This window comes from Ictalurus furcatus, chromosome 23, assembly GCF_023375685.1.
Source record: "Ictalurus furcatus strain D&B chromosome 23, Billie_1.0, whole genome shotgun sequence".
Taxonomy (NCBI): Eukaryota; Metazoa; Chordata; class Actinopteri; order Siluriformes; family Ictaluridae; genus Ictalurus; species Ictalurus furcatus.
Window position 1 is genome coordinate 17,909,168 of NC_071277.1, and position 23,328 is coordinate 17,932,495.

A 23,328-nucleotide genomic window follows, 5' to 3' on the forward strand; every position below is an offset into this window, starting at 1 on the left:
CATTATTTGGCTAATTTGTGTAAAGAAAACTCTTATTTAAAGGGAACTGTACAAAAAAAAAAAAAAAAGAAAGAAACAAAGAACAAAAAAAAGAGTGCATACATACGGTCCATCATGGCAAATAGTTCATATAATAGTATTTAAGATGGAGATATACCGAGTTTCTACCTTGACACGTTGAAATTGTTCTACCACTGGGCACTAACGCCTTCAATGACCAGAATATATTCCAAAAGATGAATCAATAATCTTCAAAGCTTTAGTTTTTCGCAGCTGTACTACACTGCATCGTAATAATGCATCAGCCATGCACGATGAAGAATTATGTGACATTTATGAAGGAGACTGTAGCTCAAAAGACTGAGGGAATGGAGACTTTTTATTATTATTATCTACTGTTCTTTCGTGTTAACGTATGTAACGCCGACACGTAACTCTGTCGACAGTAGTTCGTCCGTACAGCAGGATAGAACGTAATCGCCATCCTCGGTTTATTCATTTCCCTCAGAAGACACAGCCATTGGTCAGATCAGCTCAGCGCTGTCTGTTCAGGACAGTAACAGACTCAATCAGGCCATCAGCCAGCAATACTTTAATCATTTCCAAGAAGACAGTGGATTCTTAGACAGAACGATAACCGCTCTCTAATAGGTACACAACAAATAGCTCGGATAAACAGAGGTTCGATTTTGCATCCGTCCGATTCTTTTTAAGCGACCCGATATCCGAGCTGAGATTCAACCGAAAGTCAGCGAGATGGGTGGGGGAAAGTGACTTCCCGTTGAAGAACTGCACTTGGGCACCAAAATGGTCAATATTAAATATTAAAGTAAGAGGTTCTACGGATCCTGGACGCTTTACTAGTGAATGAGCGATTTTTGTTTTAAACGTGGGAATTATTGGACCAGATTAACAGTCAAAACATACAAAAGCCAGCTTCTCTCTACATCGTTTATACATATTACGGTGATCGTTTAGGTAGCATCTTTGACTAGGATCAGGTTTGTTCTTGGTCAGACCGCCACGGTTGTTTTGATTTAATCGTCTCACCGCTATGGCACTCGAACACGCTGAAATCTGCACGTACGGCTCGACTTAGCTGCAAATACGAGCATTCAACAGCCACCAAACCCCGTCAGGACATATTACTGTGCCTCCACATCCTTAATACGACACTATACAACATGCACGCACCCCCACACACACACACACACACACACACACACGATTAAGCTTTCGTTTTTCCTCTCTCTCATTCGACCTAGTTAACTTTCCCCCTGTGTTAAGTTAAAAATGTGTATTTAGGCTTTGTAGTGATACATGCATCCATTATACTGAAGTACTTATATTTGCTTAAAAAATAAAAAAAGAAACCAAAAAAAAAAACAGTATTAGAAACAGAGCTATACAGAGTCTTTAGCAGTTCCAGGGAGCGAGGTTTGGAAGGATGCGCCCCATGTCCAGAAGTGATGCAGAGTTAGTTGGGAGGTGAGAATGTGTGCGTTTGGTGATTAGTTGCTGCAGCATGGCCCTTTGGCAGGCTGTGCTGTCTCTGCCAGGTCCACTCCTCGATTTCGGCCTGCACTCGATCCGGGTGCCTGTGGCTCGTTCTTGGGGAGTTTCTTTGCTGTAATGGAAAAAAAAATTTATATATATATATATATATTTTTTGATGCTAGTTCCATAAGGAACCATTTTGGCTAGAATCGACACAATCTTACCATGTGCAGCTTAATGTAGTTAATCAGACATGTTTGGTGTCTCACGTGGCACTGGAGCTACTTGGAGCTAGCAATTATTTGATGCTTAGAGCCTGAATACACCTCCTCAGATCACTATACAAAGTACACAGCCAGACCCTCGGTGGGAACGAGCTTAACGTCGTTCACGAAAGAAAGGTTTGTGTTTTCTGGTTCCTCTGTAATATGACGAGCTGTGGGATTTCTTTTGTCTTATTTAAAAAAAAAATATTTTTTTTTAAAAAGGCTGGTGAGGGAACAACAGTATAGCTCCCATAACAGGAACTAACTTGTTTTGCAGACGCTCCGCAGCATTAATCGTAAACATTAACTATGCATGAATTAAAAAGTATGAGGGCATTCTATAATAAACGTTAAAAAATTGTAATCGTTGGCAAACCGCCGTGGTGTAAGAGGAATAAAAAATAAAAAAAAACACTTCGGGATGCTGTTATACAAACATTTTGGGGTCGGCAACTATAACTCGGGTCTGTCACTATAAGCCGAGTCACATCGCCGCATCCTTGATTCATTTCCTACAACAGCACACACCCGAGTGTTTTGGTCCTTATTCGACTGCACGCATCCGGATAAATTCCTGCAAATACATACCGATAGCCATAAAGATCTCGTTCACGTTCATCGACGTCTTCGCTGACGTTTCCATGAAAAGCAAACTGTTGTCATCTGCATAAGACTGTGCATCCTGCAAGCAGAAAAAAGGAAACAAAGAAAAAAAAAAAAAAAAAAACAACCCGTCATACTAGAAAATAATGAAACAAAGCAATGCTCTTGATTACAAACCTACCCTTAATACCAGGGGTGGGCGATCTTCCCAAAAGAAATAATAATAATAAAAAAAGATAGTGATGTGAAATTTTTTTTTTTTTTTTTTTTAAACACCAATCACGATAGACGATCTGACTCGCCATCTTCTTCCCAAATTTTATTTATTTATTTATTTTTAACAAGCCTCTGGAATCTAACTGCTCAATTTGAAACACAATAGTGCATTGTCAAAATGGTCGGTAAAACCCGAGTTAAACTTTATTTTAAATATTAAAAGTTGTGATCAGCAGTCAATAGATAACACAACCGATAAATAACGCAAGTACTCAGAACTCAACTAGGAAAAAAAACTGCAGTAGTAAAATGTAAACAACGCAAAGGTGCACTTTTCAAAAGTCTGACACTTTCACGCTTGAGCACAGTCGAACAAAAAGAAACGTTCGGTTTCTACTTCAAGTCGCAATCAGATAACAGAATATAAAAATATCAGACTTTAAGTACTCAGAAGTCAAACTGAACAAAAAAACAAAACACCCGTCTGCATTCGCTATCTGTACGGATGGGGGCTGGCGGCATTAGAAAAATATTTGCGACTTGGCAGATCTGAACAGAGCTAGAAGCAGATGATCCCTATCGCAATTAAACGAATATATATATATATATATATATATATATATATTTTATTAGAACAGACGAACCACAGCAAGCACGGTCGTGTACCGATAGCGTGTTAATTATGAGATGAGTCATGTGATGATGTGGAAGCAAACCATATACAACGGGTCTTTTTAAAATGCTGGAATGTAAGGCACTAAACAAGATAGGATCAACTTTAAAGAATGAGGATCATGATTTGATTTGTACTTAACTGAGGAAGTGAAAAAGAAAATAATCATGGTGAATGTGCATACGTTAAAGGGGGGGGAGAAAAAAAACAAAAAAAAAAAAACCTCAAACCTGAAAGTCCAGTGCTCTCTTGCTGGCAAGATCTGCTTTGTTTCCAGCCAGAGCTATTACGATATTAGGGCTGGCTTGCCTCTGAAGCTCTTTAACCCAATTCTTCGCACGTGCAAATGATTCCTTGAAGAAGAAGGAGGAAAAATAAAACAGGAAGACATGAGAGAGCATTTCCTGATCGATCGTACTGCATTACTTATGCGTTCTTGAGTGTGCTTCGTGCCCCTGGCGCCGAGCCAGTCGATTACACGACAAACATGCTAGCGTGATGTAAAATGCAACCTCTGGGTCGTTTCAAGCGCCGACTCACTTCGTTTGTGATGTCGTACACCACGATGGCTGCCTGCGCTCCTCTGTAATACATCGGAGCCAAACTGTGGTAGCGCTCCTGACCGGCTGTGTCCCAGATCTCAAACTTCACCGTCGTGTCATCCAGACATACCGTCTGAGTCAGGAAGGCCGCTGGAGGAAAAAAAAACCAAAACAAAAACAACACAGAGGTGGAGTCAGATTCCTGCGGCTTGTTGTCCCAGTACACGAGCACCCGAGAGGCCACACACAGCATTCTCAGCTTTCTTATAAATATTTACTCGATGGTCTACGGCTTCACACGCAGTACAACAGGTACTTATACGTAATCCCAGTAATCCATAATTACACAGAACGTGGGTTTCACGTGTGAAAAACTTTTAAAAAACATCCAACATGCATTTCCTGACTGGAAGAACAACTGCGTGTCACAGATTACAGGGGAATTTCAGCATTAAACTTCTGTTCGTGGTTACTTCTCGTGTTTTATAGTATTCTTAAGCACAATATCGCATCGCTTTGCAACAATCACGATCAAACACTACCAGTCTACCAAAAGTTTGTGGACAGGCGACTGAAATGTTTCAGATCAAAAGATTTTTAAGATCATGAGAAGGTGTGTGTGTGTGTGATTAAATGTGTGAAATCGGTGTTGTAGACAAAAATATAATCGAGCCGACGTATTCATTTCTTTCATTAGAAAACTATTAGAAATGAACTTATTTATTTATTTTTTAAACGAGCAACTTGGAGCGAAATATTCCGAAAAGCAGCCGATAAGAGTCCAGCGTCGATGGGAACTCCTTTAATACTGTTTAAAAAAATCATCTCAGGGAAATTCCTCAAGAAACCGGTTGAGAAAACACCAAGGATACATTTCTGGAAATTCTAGGCATAAAGGATGTCTACTTTGAAGATGCTAAAATACTAAATTATTTTGATATATTTTAGATTTTTTTTTTTTTTTTTGAATCACAACATAATTTCCCATAGTTCCATTTGTGTTACTCCAGAGTTTTGATGACTTTATTATTATTCTAAAATGTGGAGGGGAAAAAAAATACAAAAAATAAAGAATGAGTGTGTAACGTTTTGACCGGTAGTGTACCTCTAATGAATTACCCAAACTGTAGCACAGGAAATAGGATTTGGATTCCCACAGTTTATATTTACATTTATACCCCCTTACGATATTATCCAGGGACACATTTACAACTATTAGTCCGTTTGCAGAGATTCTTTGTTACTTGGCTTGGTATAGTTTCACAGTGTACATAATTACACAAACCACAAAGCAAAAAAACAAACAAACAAACAAAAAAAAAAATTGGCTAGCGGATGTGCAGAGCTGAAAACATCCTCGTTATTCAGAAATACAACGACGGGAAAAGTGCGCATATAAAGCACCCGAGCATGGAGAACAAACAGCCAGAGCTCTTATTTTCTCTTATTGTTTGTTAGAACAAATATCCAGAGCACCTTTCATTCCCACACAACTGCTGCTGTGTATGTTGGCTCGGTTTAGCAGCTTGCACGTACGAATAAAAACGCTGCAGCGCAAAACACACAATGTTTGCATCACTTCCTGCAGTCGTGTCAATTCAGAGTCAAAGTGTTGCTCGCTGCAATCAAACAGCCCCAGAGTTCTCCTGGATCTGGATGGAGGCTGCATATGATCTCGCTCGTATGATCATGGACCGGTTGTCTCGATCCATACCCGAGTGGGATTGCCGTTTTATCACCTGCTTAAACGACGTCGACCGAGGTGAAAAAAAGCAGCAGGGTTCAAAAGGACTACATGCTGCATATGGGAAAACACCCTGCAATATATATATTTTTTTAAAACACTCATTTGGCCCAATTTATACCTTATACAGGGTGTTGAAAAAAATCAGGGGAAAATGTTGAGCGAATATGTCGATCTGAATATGTTGAGCAAAAGCCACAGAAACATGATAGAGTGACTGAGCGCAGTAAATGTGTAGAGAGAGCGTAAGGCCGCACATCTATACATCCATCCCATTTTTTGTACCGCTCAGCCTACACAGGGTCACAGGAAGCCTGGAGCCTATCCCAGGGGACTCGGGGGACAAGGCAGGGGACACCCTGGATGGAGTGCCAACCCAACACAGGGCACACACACTCACACACTACAATGCATGTCTTTAAGGGAGAAAACCGGAGTACCCAGAGGACACCCCCCTGAGGCACAAACACAGTGATCGAACTCTCAATCCTGGAGGTGCGAGGCAAACGTTTTATCCACTAAGCCGCCGTGAAGCGCGAACATGCAAAGCAAAATTAAACACATCTCGTTTTTACTCTCGTTGGTTCCTGACTTTTTAAAAACACTCTGTATAATGCCCAATAAGTTATCTTAAATAGTGTGAAGAGATCGGTCTTTTCAGCGCGTAATGTCGCGAGCGTGAATACGCCTCGTCGTCTGGTGAATACGCTTCGACGGGAAATGGGAAAGGAAAACAAGAAGCAGTGATTTTCACATCGTGTCAACGTGAGCCGGTGTTAACAAGAGGGTAATCTGTGGTCTTTTCTGGAAAATAAACAAACAAACAAACAAATAAAAGGAAGAACTGGTATTTATTATATAGCAGTTACACCTCCAACATCTCCGTTTGTTCAGAGTAATAACATTCCATGCCGTCTCTTTCTCTGGCGTATCGTAAGGATTCGCGGTCTTGGGCGCATCTCTGCGTATTCGCCAGTTTGAGAGGTGAGCAGGCATGTTTACAACACGTCTATTGGTGCGTACGTGTTTTTTTTTTTTCTGTCCGAACGTCTGTCGTGGGAGAGAAACTGAGCAGAAAGGTTTACCTCTGTGAAACTGACTCGAAACCGACGCATTACTTCCTCATTTCTCATGCGGGAGTGATCTTACCTCCTATCGTGCTCTCCTGAAACTCATGGAACTGGCCCTTGACGAAGCGCAGCACCAGGCTGGACTTTCCCACTGCAGACTCGCCCAGCAGCACTAGTTTAAACTGACAGATTTTATTGCTGGCTGCGTTCGGCCCGTTAGGTCTTGTAGCACCGCCTCTTCCTGCCATGACCCAGTCACCAGTCGCCTGTTATGGACTTGAGTTGGATCTGTTTAACGCTGAAGAAAAAAAAGGGGGGGGGGGGGGGGAGCACAGGTGATCATAATGATGGTGTCACAGCTCTAACGCATGTAGGATCAATGACTTTCTGCAACGTGTCTACAGGATCGCTAGCCGTGCTTTATTTAATCGACATGAATCCTGTATTGCGTTTGCATACTTTTATATATTTTGTCTCACATAATGCTGCCTTCCTTCATCCTTCTCTGTCCCTCCAGAATTTAATTTATAATCGTGATGAGATACATTAATCATTTTGTGACACTTTAATCAATTTTTTTTTTCTTCTTGCAGGTATATAACTCACTCAGTGCGTTTACATGGACAACAATAATCCAATATTAACCCGATTAAGACAATACTCTGATTAAGAAACTACCATGTAAACAGCAATTTTTAATTACCTTAATCCTATTAAGTAAACACAAATCGAATGAAGATGTGTGGAGTATTCCTGTTTTAGTCGCATTATCGACGTGCGTTATAGACACGTACACAGCTTAATCACACTATTAACGTCGTGTGAGAGTTTTCACTGCAGTTTGCGACAGGACACGTACACACACGGCAGTGCTCAACCGTTTTACAGCAAACAAGAGAGCACGGCTGCGTCCCAAACCGCGTACTTGCCTACTATAGGCCTGTAGTAGGTGAAATACATGTATCACGGCTACTATAGAGTAGGTAAGTATGCAGTTTGGGACACAGCCCACGGCTTCAAGCAGTCGTCTATTTGCACGTACAGTATGACAAATAATTAACTGCACTTGAAGCGTTCGTAAAAAATTTAAATAAAAACACCCAAAACTTTATACGGTACCATAACGAAGACCAACTGTATGTCGATACGTGAAATTCTGGAGGGACGTCGGACGGCGTGGCGCAGTGACGTAATGACGTGTGCCGTTAATCGAACTATGTTCTATAACATGTAAAAGGGTACATGAAAGGAGTATTCTAAAAGCGACTCATGTAAACGCCTTAATCACAATATTGTCTTATTCAGAGTAAGGTCAATAATTAGATTACTGCTGTCCATGTAAACGTAGTCATTGTTACTCACAGAATAACTGTTCAAACCTGTATCTGCTCTGAACGTCTTATTTTCTCTCCTTTCCTCTTAAATGCCAGCAAAATATTAGATTACTGTAGAAATATTACACGTTTTGTGCATTTTTAACACGAAATTACCCTTTTATAGCCACTTTTAGTACGACTAAATATACTGACATGTATCTTGATGATATTTTGTTAAAGTGTAACATGTTTTCTGACATTTTATGCCATAAAAACCATGTAAAGTTGACCGACGTGACTGCAGGATGCTCAAGCTTGCACGGTACTAAGAGGACAGTTTGACCAGTACTTAATGGGTCAGTATCAGGTATTAGTCAATACTCAGAGCCTAGTGAAAATGAAAATGGTGCATACCTGGCTATCAGGTACAAGCTGTCCATCACCTAATAAACTGTATTACTGGAAAACTGTGTTGCAATAATCCAATGAACTGCATTATTACGTACCTGCTAATAATCAGTTCTAGAGAAAGTGGTATATATATCCACTGTATATCAAACTGTTTGAGCAATGTGTCAGAGCCTCAATTACTGATTAATAATAGCATGAAAATGACCCTTGGAAAAGAAAAATAAAAAACACAGATTCGCCAAAATATGATATTATATAATGTTTGCAAATGTTCCATACACCAGCTACTTCACTTGGGGTCAGTGCTGGCAGCTTAGGGATTTTGTCGCTAGATCTGTTGACTTTAAAGATGCCTTTAGCAACTTTATTTATTTTTTACATTTGTGCTAGCAATAAATCTAGTGACAAATCAATAAGTTGCCAACACTACGCCTAAATAAAGTTACTGGTGTATGTGAAGGTTGCTTCAGCAACTTTGTCCCTAGATTTAGTAACATTTTAAACCTTTTTAGTGACACTATTTTTTATAAAAAAAGACCAGTGCCTTTTTGATTGACCTTTCTGTACTTGATTTGTTCCCGATCTCCGATCGCCACCATTCCCAAACAGCCGATCCCCGACCGCCGCCGTTCCCAAACGGCCGATCCCCGCCGTTCCCAAATGGCCGATCCCCGACCCCCCCAAACGGCTGAGCCCCGACGTTACCAAACAGCCGATCCCCGACCGCAGCCATTCCCAAAAGGCCGACCGCCGCCGTTCCCAAACGGCCGATCCCCGACGTGACCAAACGGCCGACCCCCGCTGTTCCCAAACGACCGATCCCCGACCCCTGACGTTACCAAACGGCCGATCCCCGACCGCCGCCGTTCCCAAACAGCCGAACTCCGAGTCGCCCTGTTCCCAAACGACCGATCCCCGATCAACACCGTTTCCAACGACCGATCCCCCATCACCGCCGTTCCCAAACGACCGATCCCCGACCACCGCCGTTCCCAAACGATCGATCCCCGATCACAACTGTTTGTCCAACCTGCACACTTCTTTATTCTTCATCTTAAAATTCTCATCGTGACATTCCATCCATAACCATGTTCTTTATGTCCATTTCCTGCTTGCTCGCAAACAGTTCTTCATATTTAGTAAATAAACAAATAATCGATTTGACTAATTTGTGAACATGTCCGCAGTCTGTATAACCATATAACTATAAATGATCTCTCTATACATCGATACTATTCCTGTATTCTTTCTGTTCTAAGGTTCTATTCTTAGCACCTTTAGAACTTCTTCCTCTCTCACAGACTACATTTTGATATGCAATTATTCTTTATGTCGCAGTTAATATGCAAATCAGCTCGTGACGCCGTTGGGCGACTTCCAGCTGCGTCTCGAGCTTTAGCTACCTGAGAGTTGACCACACTGCTTAAGTTACCTAACTGTAGCTCCATTATACATTATACAACGCATGACGTTTCCGTTGTGACGAAATAGCTACTGAAAGTAAACTGGGATGCGTGTATATAGCTATAAATAACGCTTTCCTGGGTTTTTTTAATAAGCTGTAAAGCACATGAACTTCGGCTAATCAACTTCAGCTCCTAGCAGATTTACGATCAAACACTGGCATATGATTAACAAATAAAACGCACGCGCGCGCTATCTTACAAAATATGCCAGTGACATAATTAAGTAGATTTAAAAAAATGTACAACGTAATTAACGTTATATAATAACTAAATAGCTGATATGTGTCAGTTTATTCCCAACCTGGCGATTATAATGGTGTTAGCTCGCCCTTGTTTTCATCAGGCCAACATTTGTTTTGACTCATCACAGAGGCTGGCTAGCATACTAGCTAGCTAGCTAGCTCTGACCGACTTGACGACAAATTAAAAAAAAAAACCCCAGTGTATTATGCTTATATGTATATATATGTATACACACGGGTTTACATTTCAAACAAATCAGAATGTCGCAAGAACATCCATTGTGTAACCTTTGCTAGCTAGCAAAACCGAGTTAGCATCATTGCTATCTGCGTAAGCTTCCTGACGACAAATATGGCCGACATACGCGTTATGGATTTAGCTTAAAAAATATATATATATTTATACATAAGAAACGTATTCCCTCGCGTCCACAGAGTTATTGCGCGTTAAACTGAACATAATGAGAGAAAATACGCGACAGGCCTCGAGTTTATTAGGCGACGACATGCTAATAATGCTAACAATGCTAACCAGCCACCGGCTAGGTAAAAAAAAAAAGAGCGAAAGCTGCGAGCTGAACCATGATGAAGCTAAAAAACCAAACAAACTGACACCACAGACACAGAAGAGCTCACCGCATGAAGTACCTGGTTTCCGATTTTAAAAGAAAAAGAGCGTGCTCCGGCGGCGCTTCGCGATGAAGTTAAGGAGAAACCCGAGAAGCAGAAAACAAGAGTTAAATTCCTTCCTTGTTTTTTTTTTTTCTTCTTTTCCTTTTTTTTTGCGCAACTTCCCCCGCAGATCTGCCTGACAGATCGGGTGACTGGAACTGACACGCGGTGACGTAGTAGCGCCCGTGAACCAATCACAACACAGAGCCTCGGCTACTATATTTTTTAATTGGTTAATAACTTTTTCTTCGAACCGCCCATTATTATTAATAGATAACACAACAGACTGTATGGCCAAAAGTTTGTGGACACCCGAGCATCACACCCACGCTGTCAGAAGCGCACAATTGTATAGAATGTCTTTGTGTGTTGTAGCTTTATCATTTCCCTTCACTGGATATTTAAGAGGCCCAAACATGTTTCGGCATGGCATTGTGCACAAAGCGAGCTCCATGAAGACATGGTGTTCCAAAGTTGGAGTGGAAGATCTCAAGTGTCCTGCACAGGGGCCGGATCTCGACCCAACTGAACACCTGACTCCGTGCCTGACCTCACTAATGTGGCTGAATGAACAACAGTTGATGAAGTTATGCCCCGAATTCACTATTTCACACAAAAGATGTTTACATATAGTCCACAAGACACAATAATACACAAATGAACCGGTTCAAAAGTTTACACACGCTTGAACCTGGAGCCTATCCCACGGCGCATTGGGCGCAAGGCGGGGTACACCGTGGATGGGATGCCAATCCATCACAGAGCACAATCACATACACATTCACACACCACGGACACTTTGGACACGCCAAGCAGCTTACTATGCATGTCTTTGGACTGGGGGAGGAAACCGGAGTATCCGGAGGAAACCCTCACAGCACAGGAAGCACATACAAACTCCGCACACACAGGGCAACGGTGGGAATCGAATCCCCAACCCTGGAGGTGTGGGGAGAACGTTCTAACCACTAAGCCATCATGTGCCCAGTCTATTATATATTGTATATTATGTATTGGATAATAATATGAAAACACAATATATGTGCAATATATGAAACTTATATATATATATATATATATATATATATATATATATATATATATATATATATATATATATATATATAAAGGTTGAGAGAAATAATCCTCACTATGTCGGACCGGATTGTTTTCATAATTGAATAGCCTGAGCCCGGTTGCCTTAGCAATGTTTCCCCTCAGCCTATCACATTACACTTTAATGAACATCCTAATTAATATTCATGCTGTGTTATTAATATTCATGATCTTGGACGAGTTCTATGCAATGTGGTTGTTGCTATACACAGCGCTGCCAAAATCCGTTCCTAAGAGACAGCAGGTAAACATTCAGGGTCCAAAATAATAAAGTTAGTGTTATCCAGAATATATATACACGTTTACGATGACTGTTTTTGAAAGGACAACAAGCTGCTGGAGACGCAGGGACACTTTTCCAAATATTAAAGCGGTAATAGTATATTTAATTAATCCAGCTGATTTCAGTTTGTTAATGTCCAACGTTACCTGGTAGAAATTTTCTCTGTGATCAATTAAGACTATTAAGGAATTAAATTTCCATGTGACTAACATACAGGATTTCTTCCTTGGAAAAGGCAGGGAAAGTTATACCACAAGGAGACAGGGCACAGGCATGTCTGCAGGAAATAACACCAAGGGTGAGTAATACTGTAGCTTCAAAATGTTTGCTTTGTGGCTTTATGGCCTACATGTCATACTGATGGTGTTAGATCAGCAAATAAACCACAAGTGCTAAAGTCTGATATGATAAGAGATTATGAGGAAGACAAAAACATATCTATTTAATGAATAATATAAACATAAATTTGGCTTTATTAATTTTCCATATGAAACTGAGTACTTCACTGAATTACTAATGAAAGAAATAGTGTGGGATAAAAAAGAAATAAATGAACAGATTTTTACAAATCATACTTTGTAACATACTTTTTAATAAAATATGGCAAAACATATCCTGTAGGTTTTTTCATAGGGTCACACATCTGTTGGGGGATTGTTCATGAATTGTTGGAGAACATTACATCATTGCAGTACTGTTTTGTCATATTGAATGTGTCAAAGTGCGGTGTGAAGATGTTTCACCACTCATTTGCTTTACTGTTTGGTGGTAAATAATGTCTATATTAAGCTTGAATTACCAGAATTCGGTCGCAAATTTCTCAGAGCTCTATTTGTCATTATCATAAATGACAAATGAGTCAATCATAAATGACTCAAAGTGTACAAAGATATGGTAAATATTTAGCGATATGGTGCATCAGACAATATTGTGATGTTGGTATTGGTGACAACAGTCCTTCCGTCTCTGTGCACCTATTGCAGTATTTTCTGGGCATAGTTATGCTTAGTGGTTTCACGGCAATTCACACCTCCAGACCTCAGAGTCCAGCCAATCTCACAGCATCTTCAGTGTGAATACACACAGTGTATAAATTCTGGGGAATTTCCCACCATTTAGTAGAACTGTGAAATCCTTCAGCTGAGAGGCTAAACGTTTTCCAGGCCGCAACACATATACTTATGTAATGTTTCTAAATGTTCTCTGCCTCCGGGGAAACCTCAAGGGAGATCGTTGTGTGGATGCTCTAAAAAGTTTGTCTTTAAGGTGACACAGAACAGGTTTGTAGTCTAAGATCCTTGTGATCAATTGGAGTCCTAAACAGCTTCTTGTCTGTAGCCTGAGACGCCCCTGGTGGTTAGGAAGTTCCTCAGCAGTTCACACCCAGAGCCTGGGACAGTCCGCGTCTTCTTTGGGAAAGCAAATGACCCTGATATCGCCAGCACTCTGGTGCATGGAATAAGTACGAGGTCGTCTATCAATGTAAATATTACCATATGCCCTAATCATGTCAATAGTCAGTTAATGATAATGACAATATAAGCCTTTACGTCTTTCAACCATATTGTATATTGTATTTTGTCAGATTAATTTAATACCTCTGAGAATCTTTCGATTACTGAATGTGTTTTTTGTGGGGGTTTTTATTAATAGGCTGGATCTGTGATCAACCCGTCACCCAAGACCCATTACCAAGAGAGGCTGCGAGAGCTTCAGGAGGCCATTTATGGCAGCAGACAGAAAGCTCCATTTGGACGGTCCCAAGTTAATGGTCCTGGGCTTCCAAATGGTCTTGATCCTGAAAAAACAACTTTTGGTGTTAAATTACTTTATTGTAAGATCCACAAGAGAATCATGTAATCTTTTATTGTTATTCTTTGGAATTTTAGCAAATTTTCTCCCATTTTGGCCACTTTGGCTACTTTTGGTATAGGGCAGTGGTGGCTCAGTGATAAAGATGTTGTGCTACTGATTGGAAGGCTGTGAGTTCAAACCCAAAAATCCCCAAGCTTCAATGGTCAGATCCTTCAACAAACCCTTAACCCAGTTATAATCAGTCTCAGTTTTAAGTTGCTTTGGATAAAAGCATCATCCAGATGATCAAATATTGTATAAATGTAGCCATTTATAGTGTAGTTTCCAATTCTTTCAATCCAATGACTACATCTTCCTCAAAAAAGCTAATTGTGCAGCACAGAAGTGTACATACATGGCGCTGATAGCAACCTTCAAGATTCTGAAGCCTGTGGCTTGAAAAGTGTACAACAATGTAATCACAATTGGCTCGTGCCACTCTGATAGACAGGAAAGAAAGCTGTTTCATTCTTCTAAGGTTAATTATAGTAAAGCATCAGTGGCTGGGAACCAAGGGAGCAAAATTGGCCGTGCTGTCTAGGTGGGAGGGATGCTAATTTTGAGTGAGCGAAATAAAAGTATAAGGAAAACGGAAGTATATTGAATTCTAAATGTAAATCATATTTACTCTCCAATAACATTAGAAGTGCTTTTGGGGTTTCAATCCAGCTATTTTCCGGACTGCTTATCCTACACAGGGTTGCAGGGGAGCCTAGAGCCTATCCAAGGGAACTCAGGGCACAAGGCGGGGGACACCCTGGATCGGGTGCCAACCCATCGCAGGGCACAATCGCACACACATTCACGCACCCATTCACACACACATTCACACAGTACAGACAATTTTGGAAATACCAATCAGTCTACAGCACACGTCTTTGGACTAGGGGAGGAAAACGGAGTACCCGCAGGAAACCCCTGAAACACGGGGAGAACATGCAAACTCTGTGCACACAGGGCAGAGGCGGGATTCGAACACCCAATCCGGGACGTGTGAGGCAGCAGTGCTAACCACTAAGCTTTTGGGGTTTCATTTATGAACAAGAGCACTAACTTCATTACAGAAGAAATTAAATGATCATTTTTTTGTTTTTTTATTTGGGCAGCCATTAACGCTGGTGAGATCATCAATCCACCAAAAACAGCAGTGCAGGTAGAACAAGAAGCGCAGGACAGACATGAGCAATACATCCACTCACACAATTCCTACTTTGTTGGTAAGTAAGCTAGAAAATATCCTGTATATCCATGTCAACATACATGCGACGATAAACGACAAACGCAACAGGTGACTGGATTGACTTTGGATCTAATTTCTTGTTTGCTGTCCCAGGTGAGCGTTTGAACAGGAAGTATGATTTGAGTAGTTACAGGAAGGACAGCAGGTTCGGTGTGGCCACGCCACATCGCAATGATGGACACAATGCCAGAAAGTCTCTCCAATGGCTCGGTGATACACAGACGTAAGCCTGATTTACATTTTATACAGATATAGAGCCTTGTAGCACTGCTAGCTAACAAGTACTGGAAGTCTATTTGACCTAAAAATATTCTTTGGTAAATAAACTATAAGCATGAAGTAAACTGTAGCTGAATGCTGTAATACTGTGGGGCGGCCATCTTTTTTTTTTTTTTTTTTTTTTTTTTACACCCTTAGCACGTTTTTCGCATTTTCCTTGGCTCTGTGTCTAAAAGCAGAATTATCGAAGAAAGCTATGCATATGAAAATATTATTTCCACATTAAACTTGACTTTCAGAATATGCAGAATATTGCTGTATTAAAAACTACAACATATATACACATATAACATATATAGTGTAACTACAGTTACACTATAATAACAGGTAATGAGCAGTATGTATACTGATATGACTACGGCAGACATTTTCAGATTTCTTTCTAGCAGGAGATGTGGAAAATGATTATTCGTTAGCTTTTAAGATGCCATTATGCACAAGAGTGAAGAGCATCTGCTCTTGTTAAAAATGATCAGAAAATAAAAACTACTGTCTTCATACCAAAGGAACCACAGTGCAAAATTTGTCTCGAAGAGATGTGACGACTTCAGAGAGAGGACACAGTCGCAGATCGGCAAAGTGCATGACCCGTAAGTCCTAATTACTGCAGCTGCTGCATACATTATTATCAGGTGGAGCGCAAACATTAATCTGTATCGATCTGTTTTAGAATCGCAGACACCATGAAGGTTCCGGCTGATCACACATTCGGAGCGTTGCTGCGTCCTGACGAGTTTGGTAATTTGAACAGGACTTGTATTTAGTGAGTTTTGTCTTGGCAACCCTTGAGGGTGTGCTGTCGTAGGAAATAATAACTTCATTATTATGAAACAAGTCCAGTCATGTTGACTCACTACCATAAGGCTAAAATATCCATGATAATTTCTAATAGCTAATTAGCGTCGCTTTTATGAGGGGTGGATAGTGGACCCGGTTACTCCTCGGGTTGAGGCATCTGGGCTAAAAATTTTAAAAGAGAGGCGAACTAGGCATTTGCAGAGCACCATCCATATTGAATTATGGATTCCTGACTTCACCTAGGTGCAGCAGACGTCCTGCATGCAACGCCACCTTCAGAGCACAGGAAAGGACAGGACAGACGTCGCACGCTGGTCAGCGTTGTACGCCAGCACCTGAAGAAGGCCAACTTCCACAACTTCTCCTCTTTGCTGCAAGCATTCAGACACTACGATAAGGTCAAATGTTAATTACTGTAGTAAATCTTCACTGGATACACAGAGCTTCTTAGTTTATTAAGTCCTACATAAGCGTGCCTAATAAACTGGCAATCCAGTGTATATCATGGTAGAATTTAAACTACATGAATAGGAATTATTCCTACACCAATGATTATGTATCACAGAAAGAATGGAAGAACTAGCTACAACTAGCTTTCAGTCATTATCATTGCTATTCGTATTTTCTAACCATTCTCAACTAGCTTTTATTCATTATTAGTTTTAATGTTAGCATTTCTAACCATCCTCAACTTTATCAAATTACTACCATTATTATTAGTATTTTCTAACCACCACCAAATAGGTTTATTTTTTATTCTTAACATTGCTATTAGCATTTTGTAACCATTCATAAATAGCTTTGTTTTTATTCTTAGTATTGTTACTAGCATTGCTAATCATCTCCAGTTGGCTTTAATTCAATGTTAGCATTGTTACTAGCATTGCTAATCATCTCCAGTTGGCTTTATTTCATTATTAGCATTGTTACTAGCATTGCTAATTATCTCCAGTTGGCTTTATTTCATTATTAGCATTGTTACTAGCATTGCTAATCATCTCCAGTTGGCTTTATTTCATTATTAGCATTGTTGTTAGCATTGCTAATCATCTCCAGTTGGCTTTATTTCATTATTAGCATTGTTGTTAGCATTGCTAATCATCTCCAGTTGGCTTTATTTCATTATTAGCATTGTTACTAGCATTGCTAATCATCTCCAGTTGGCTTTATTTCATTATTAGCATGATTACTAGCGTTTTCTAACTAAAACACTTTATTTTATTATCAGTATTGTTATTAACATTATTGTAGAAATCCTCAGTTTTGTGTGTGTGTGTGTGTGTGTGTGTGTGTGTGTGTGTGTTAGCATTCTCTTCATGCTGCAATTTTAAGCTAAGCACAATTCTGCTGCATTAATCAGTAATATTTATTAGTGTTTAGTATAATATTGCACATGCTTTATTTAATTTTATTTTTGATAATCAAGTCAATTTTGTTCTGGTGTAGAAAGGCCAGGGAGGGATCAATAAAGAGGACCTGCGGGACGTGTGCCGTGAGTTTAACCTGGACCTCAGCGCAGACATCCTGGACGACCTTATGGACTACTGTGATGTCGATAAAGATGGGCTAATTAACTTCCTGGAATTTGCGAATTTCCTTAATTGGAAGGACAAAATGCCAATCAGTCGAGCGGAGCAAAGGATTTTGGCAAGAGGTGAAATCAATAGCTGTTTTAGAGCTAATACAGTTTATTACTCGTAGATATACATAACTAGAAGCACTCTGCGTATTGGCGTGTTGATGTCTGTCCATTTGAGACTTTAGATACAGTATCTAGTGTAAATAATCACCACGGATCATTGGAATTTTTATTAATACACAGAAATATACTACAGTAAGGAAGGTTTTAACTTGACACTTTTGAATTGACATCAGTACAGTTATAACACGCAGTGCATACTAATACTAATGAACTCTTTTAAATAACCAAGAGTTTTAACAAATGGTGCTACTTTGCAGATATAAAGTGCTGCAAAAATGTTTTTTTTGTTGTTTTTTTAGGCCAACCCGGAAGTTAGCATCACCATGGTTTCCTCGACAAAAAAAAGCCAATAGGATTTTTCCATTGGCTTTTATGAATTTTGAAGCCTAAATAAAATTGGCAGAAGTAAAAAGCTAAAATGAGGCTATAAACAAAATGCACCACGGTCACATGACGGTCCGATAGAATTTATAGCACTTTGAGAAAAAAAAAAAACCCCACTACAATTGGAAAACACTATCAATTCGATAAATGTACAAGTTGTAGAGTTTGAGTTGGAATAGTTTGTAAGAGCACGAGTATAAACACAGCGAGGATGTAGTAGATGAGATTTTAGAAGGGCTTCAACGCTAACTCATCAGCAATAAGCCGATGTTCCATCGATTTGGTCGCCTTTCTAGATATATGTACAATATATAATATCACGACCAGCTATCAGTAAAATCTGTAAAAGAAACACATTGTTAAATACAGGTTTGTTAAAGAAAGCCCATAGAGGTTCTTTTGACCTGAGAAGAACATAAGGGTTAAAGCTTCTGTCCAACCTTACAGAGCGGAAGCCCACCACAACCCCGGTTGTCAGCACGAGAGCTGAGGTGCAGGAAGCAGACGCAGAGAAACAGGCTGGAACTGAAAGTCTGGCCAAGTGTGAAGACCTGGAACCTGTGAAGGTGGGGAGTGTTCTGAAAACCCCCAAAACACTGCGCAGAACTCTAGCAGAGCCAGAGCGCTTCATCACCTCATCCTCTGCCATCTGTGCCATCATGGGGAAGCTGGCTGCTAACGGTCAGTCACATTACGATCAGAGCATTCGACTGTGGGTCGAATGCTCCGAGTCGTGGGGGACACATTTTACAGCAGTCACAATTGACAAGCGCGGTGTATACCGACAACAGTAGTAATTAACAGCCTCATAATGCTACAAGAACATACATAACATACATTTTGTGTGTTAGATATAGATGCCCCTTCATTATGAGTTAATAAAGTAAACATATTATCGCTATATATATATATATATATATATATATATATATATATATAACCTCACTGGCCTCTTTATTAGGAACACCGGTACACTTGCTCAGTCAGACAATCACATGACATCAAACATCAGAATGGAGAAAAATGTGATCTCAGCGACTTTCACCATGGCATGGTTGTTGATGGCCAATGAGCCGGTATTGAGTATTGTATAAATCTCCTGGGATTTAACAAACACAACAACAGTCTCTAGAGTTATGCCCAAATGGCACTGGGGGAAAAAATATCCCGTGAGCAGCAGTTTTGTTGATGAGCGAGATCAGAGGAGAATGGCCAGACCTATATAAACCACTCCTTACAACCGTAGTGTAATCGTGGGCTACAGCAATTTTCTGGTGTTCCTATTAAAGTGGACAGTCAGTATATGATGGAGATACACATCAGAATTTTATCGATATGAAGATACTGTATGTTCCGATCTTTTCAAACATAAGAGAAAAACATAAGCGCATACTGTACCTGTCCATAAGAAAGTGTTGTATGTCCTCTCAAGAAAATAAATTTCATTAAAATAAATCTTCAGTCCAAAACATAGCTTGCAAAAAGCTTCTCGCTAAGTATTTTTCATCATAAAACAGTTTCAAGTTATTGTAAGGCAGAAATACCTTAAACTGTTAATGGTTTTTATTAATAAAGGGATCATACATTGAATGAATATAACAATATTAATGAAAAAAGACAGTATGAGCGATACACCATCTCCGTTATAATGTTATACCAGAGCAGCTTGCGTCATTAACATTGTTTTGTGTTCTACAGATTATCGGACATACGGTGTTCCGTCAGTGCGTACGGATTTGGCCGCCCCACGTATCAAACGCATCGGCGACCGAACAAACTACGGTGAAGAGGGAACGGCGTATGAACTGCTCTTTCCCACACTGTACTCGCTGTTTGGGGTGGATGAGAGACATTTCTTCTGCCCTCGCACCAAGGACGAGGTGGGCCAACATGAGTCGTCAGTAAACTCAAAATACTTAAATGGTTCATTTTTCTAGGCTACAGATATACAGTATAGGTTGATGTTTGGGAGAAAGTGCCAAAGTCTGCAAAATAATGACTCGAGAAGCATAAGCATTATGTATGAGCAGTTTGTGATGTCACAAATCAGCTCCACGGAATTGAACCGATCGTGTTCGATAGGCAAATTGGAGAAAACGACGATATGGCCCCCTTAATTGCACACTTGTGTACAACGCCAGTTCCAAAAAAGTTGGGACGCTGTGTGAAATGTAAATAAAAACAGAATACAATGATTTTGCAAATCCCATAAACCCATATGTTATTCACAGTAGAACACAGAAAACATAACACTTCCTTTCCCAGCCTTTTGTTGCCCCTGTCCTAACTTTTTTGAGATGTGTTGAGGCCATCAAATTCTAAATTTTTCCTTAAAATGGTACATTTCCTCAGTTTAAACATTTGATATGTTTTCTAGGTTCTATCGTGAATAACATACGGGTTTATGAGATTTGCAAATCATTACATTCTGCTTTTATTTACATTTTACACAGCGTCCCAAATTTTTTGGAATTAGGGTTGCAAATTCACAGATCCTGGCTATCTTTTCTAATGATGGCAAAGCTGTGTGATGCTATTAGGGCCAATAAATACACTGATAAAACAATAAACAATTTATTATTATACTAATATTGTTGTTTTTGAATGGATTAAGTCTTGTTCAGTCAAAATGTCCCATTTAAACGCCCCCCTCCCCCTCCCCCCACCATAGCTATACCTGTTGTAGCTTGATTTCTCTAATGAACATGAATTTGTACATTTATGCTAATCTTACTTTGGCTTCACGTTGAAATAAAAGAGTTGAAAATGCTGTTTGTAAATTTAAAAGCAAAAGATGGATCATACCATCTCATACTTAACATGTACCTGGCATCAAGAGGATCCATGAGCTTCAGAACGGGTTTGGGGTTCTGTTTCTGTCAATATTACATACTGTATACTGAGGATAAGAAAATAATAATAATAATAAGAAGAAGAAAAGGTAGAAGATAATAAAAAATATAACAAGATGGCCGGGGTTAAAGGGACAGCAATTAAAAAGTAGTAGACAGAGCTTTTAAAAATATTTCTAATATATATTTGAAAAAAAACAAAATCGCTAATATGATCAAATTTACATTTACATTTACATTTTAACACAGTTGATTTTTACTGTTTCAGATGGAGCATATTTTCCGGAACGCCGGCCTGCGTATTCCCGATCAGACATTTGAGGAGGCCTGGAGCTTGGCTTCCAGGAGTCACCCCACCGGAGAAGTGTGTGTGGAGAGTTTTCGAAAGCTTCTCAGTGAGCTCCAGGCAAATTAGAAAAGGATGCGTATTGTTCAATATTGTATCGTTTCTCTTAGCATCGCAAGGATGAATTTGAAATGCTATATCCAATGAACACTAGTATCAATAAGGCATTATTAGAATAATATTAATGATATTACAAATGACTTCTTGACCCACCTCTCTGCCACTGTGCTACAGTATGCTACATACTAGACATACATACATAGCTTCTTAGCTTGTGAGCTGTTGAAATGGTCATTTACAGTATCTCAGATATCTAAGATGTAGTTATTTCCCAGCTTTCGTTGCATGCTTAGCGGGCCTTTCTGTACTCAGAAGCCTAAAGATTCCTTGAGTTATCTATTGTTTTAAAAAAAAATAACCGCGTTCACCTGTAGCGTCTTGTGCTCAGGTACGCATATATACATAATCACATATTTAACTAAAAATAAATGAATCAAAAAAATGTCCTGCATGTCAAACATTTAGAGAAACTAGTTTTGTTCAGATTGGTCTCACAATGCGCCTTTCACACTTGGTAATGATTGGACAAAATATGTCAGAGCAGAAGGGAAAATGAATTGAAAATATATTCAAAATGGCAGAAAATCCAATATGGCGGAAAACCGATGATAGTGGAATCGTTTCTACGGCATTGTATGCACCAAAATGACTGTGAGTGTAGCTGGGACTGTCCTCTATCACTGTGCCAAAATCCATAAGAAGCATATAAAACGTTCTATGGGCGTCCATAGACTCCCTTGTAGAAGCAAAATAACCTTCGGTGCTTGGCCCCCTAATAGGTAAACAAACAAACAAATAAATACATGAATAATTCCTGCCGAATGAAGAGGTTTTTAAAAAAATTAAAAAATAAAAATCCATCCATTGTAAAACCGACGCATGCATGTCATCCCATTCCCCTTTATAAGATGTTATTCTTTATCCAGTCTTGGAGCGACAGAATTATAAGATTGAGCAGAATTCATTAACTTGTTTTAAATATGTTAGTAGGATTATGATTTTTTTTTCTTTTCCTTCTCCTCAGCAGTAATATAGTTTGTGTGGGGATTTTCGTCATGTGTGTGCAAACAGGTCTTAATATGATTACCGGAGTGGATATCATTTTCAGTTTAAATGAACATGCTAATACCATATTAGCCAATTAATCGTGCAAGCATCGAAGAAGAGAACAATCCGCAAGAAAATGACGGGCACGCTGCTGCCGATGTACATTAATACGCCATTTTACACCCTTTTGGATTAGGGCTCATTTTTATTTTATTAATCTGCTTATAATAATAATTTTAAAAAAGCACATTAATTGGTGCATACGTGTAATAAGAACGCTATTGGACACTGTTTCAGAAATCCTCCAGTGTGTGTGTGAGTGTGTGTGTGTGTGTGTGTGTGAATGTGCTGTTAAGCATTAATTTCACACAGGCCCGGATTTAAGACAGTCGAACTGAGAAGCGGATTAATGGAATAAATATGCATGGAAAAGAAAAAAAAAAAGAAGCACCCACTGACAAATTGTGTTCTCGTTTCTTTCTCGTTTTGTTTGAAGGTTATTAATCCTCACGTACACGCATCTACTGGATATCTAAACATCTTTATCTTATGCATTAGAGAGCAAAACGATCATTTGCGCATATTACCACAGAGCTGTTGAATTCTCAAATCTGATTGGTCAGAAGGTGCTGTTATGGCATTTGCTCTG

The 23,328-nt window shown here is 39.6% G+C and overlaps 2 protein-coding genes across 3 annotated transcripts; one reads left to right on the forward strand and one right to left on the reverse strand.

Moving 5' to 3' along the window:
- Positions 1-579: 579 nt before the first annotated feature.
- Positions 580-10,854, reverse strand: rab5ab (RAB5A, member RAS oncogene family, b). Of its 2 annotated transcripts, none has more exons than XM_053612236.1 (6): positions 10,695-10,854; positions 6,691-6,909; positions 3,796-3,947; positions 3,486-3,608; positions 2,352-2,445; positions 580-1,627 (listed from the first exon to the last, which is right to left on the reverse strand). In XM_053612236.1, the coding sequence occupies exons 2-6, from the start codon at positions 6,857-6,859 to the stop codon at positions 1,512-1,514; spliced, it is 654 nt and encodes a 217-aa protein (XP_053468211.1). In that variant the 5' UTR covers positions 6,860-6,909; positions 10,695-10,854; the 3' UTR covers positions 580-1,511. The 2 variants fall into 2 exon arrangements, with proteins under 2 accessions (XP_053468211.1, XP_053468213.1); XM_053612238.1 differs by having other exon boundaries at positions 10,683-10,833.
- Positions 10,855-12,064: 1,210 nt separating this feature from the next.
- efhb (EF-hand domain family, member B) lies at positions 12,065-22,477 on the forward strand. Its single transcript, XM_053612109.1, has 13 exons — positions 12,065-12,207; positions 12,353-12,415; positions 13,456-13,599; positions 13,771-13,951; positions 15,078-15,188; positions 15,305-15,434; positions 15,997-16,080; positions 16,161-16,228; positions 16,532-16,686; positions 17,735-17,942; positions 18,822-19,055; positions 20,073-20,254; positions 21,495-22,477. The coding sequence occupies exons 1-13, from the start codon at positions 12,142-12,144 to the stop codon at positions 21,639-21,641; spliced, it is 1,773 nt and encodes a 590-aa protein (XP_053468084.1). The 5' UTR covers positions 12,065-12,141; the 3' UTR covers positions 21,642-22,477.
- Positions 22,478-23,328: the final 851 nt, after the last annotated feature.

Coding starts and splice junctions, on each gene's coding strand:
- rab5ab (XM_053612236.1), bottom strand. CDS start 6,859: ATGGCAGGAAGAGGCGGTGCTACAAGACCTAACGGGCCGAACGCAGCC. Junction 3,948..6,690: donor TCAGGAGAGCACGATAGGAG/GTAAGATCACTC, acceptor TTTTTCCTCCAG/CGGCCTTCCTGACTCAGACG. Junction 2,446..3,485: donor AGAGAGCACTGGACTTTCAG/GTTTGAGGTTTT, acceptor TTCTGCTTGCAG/GATGCACAGTCTTATGCAGA.
- efhb (XM_053612109.1), top strand. CDS start 12,142: ATGACTGTTTTTGAAAGGACAACAAGCTGCTGGAGACGCAGGGACACT. Junction 16,081..16,160: donor ATCGGCAAAGTGCATGACCC/GTAAGTCCTAAT, acceptor GATCTGTTTTAG/AATCGCAGACACCATGAAGG. Junction 19,056..20,072: donor GGGGAAGCTGGCTGCTAACG/GTCAGTCACATT, acceptor TGTGTTCTACAG/ATTATCGGACATACGGTGTT.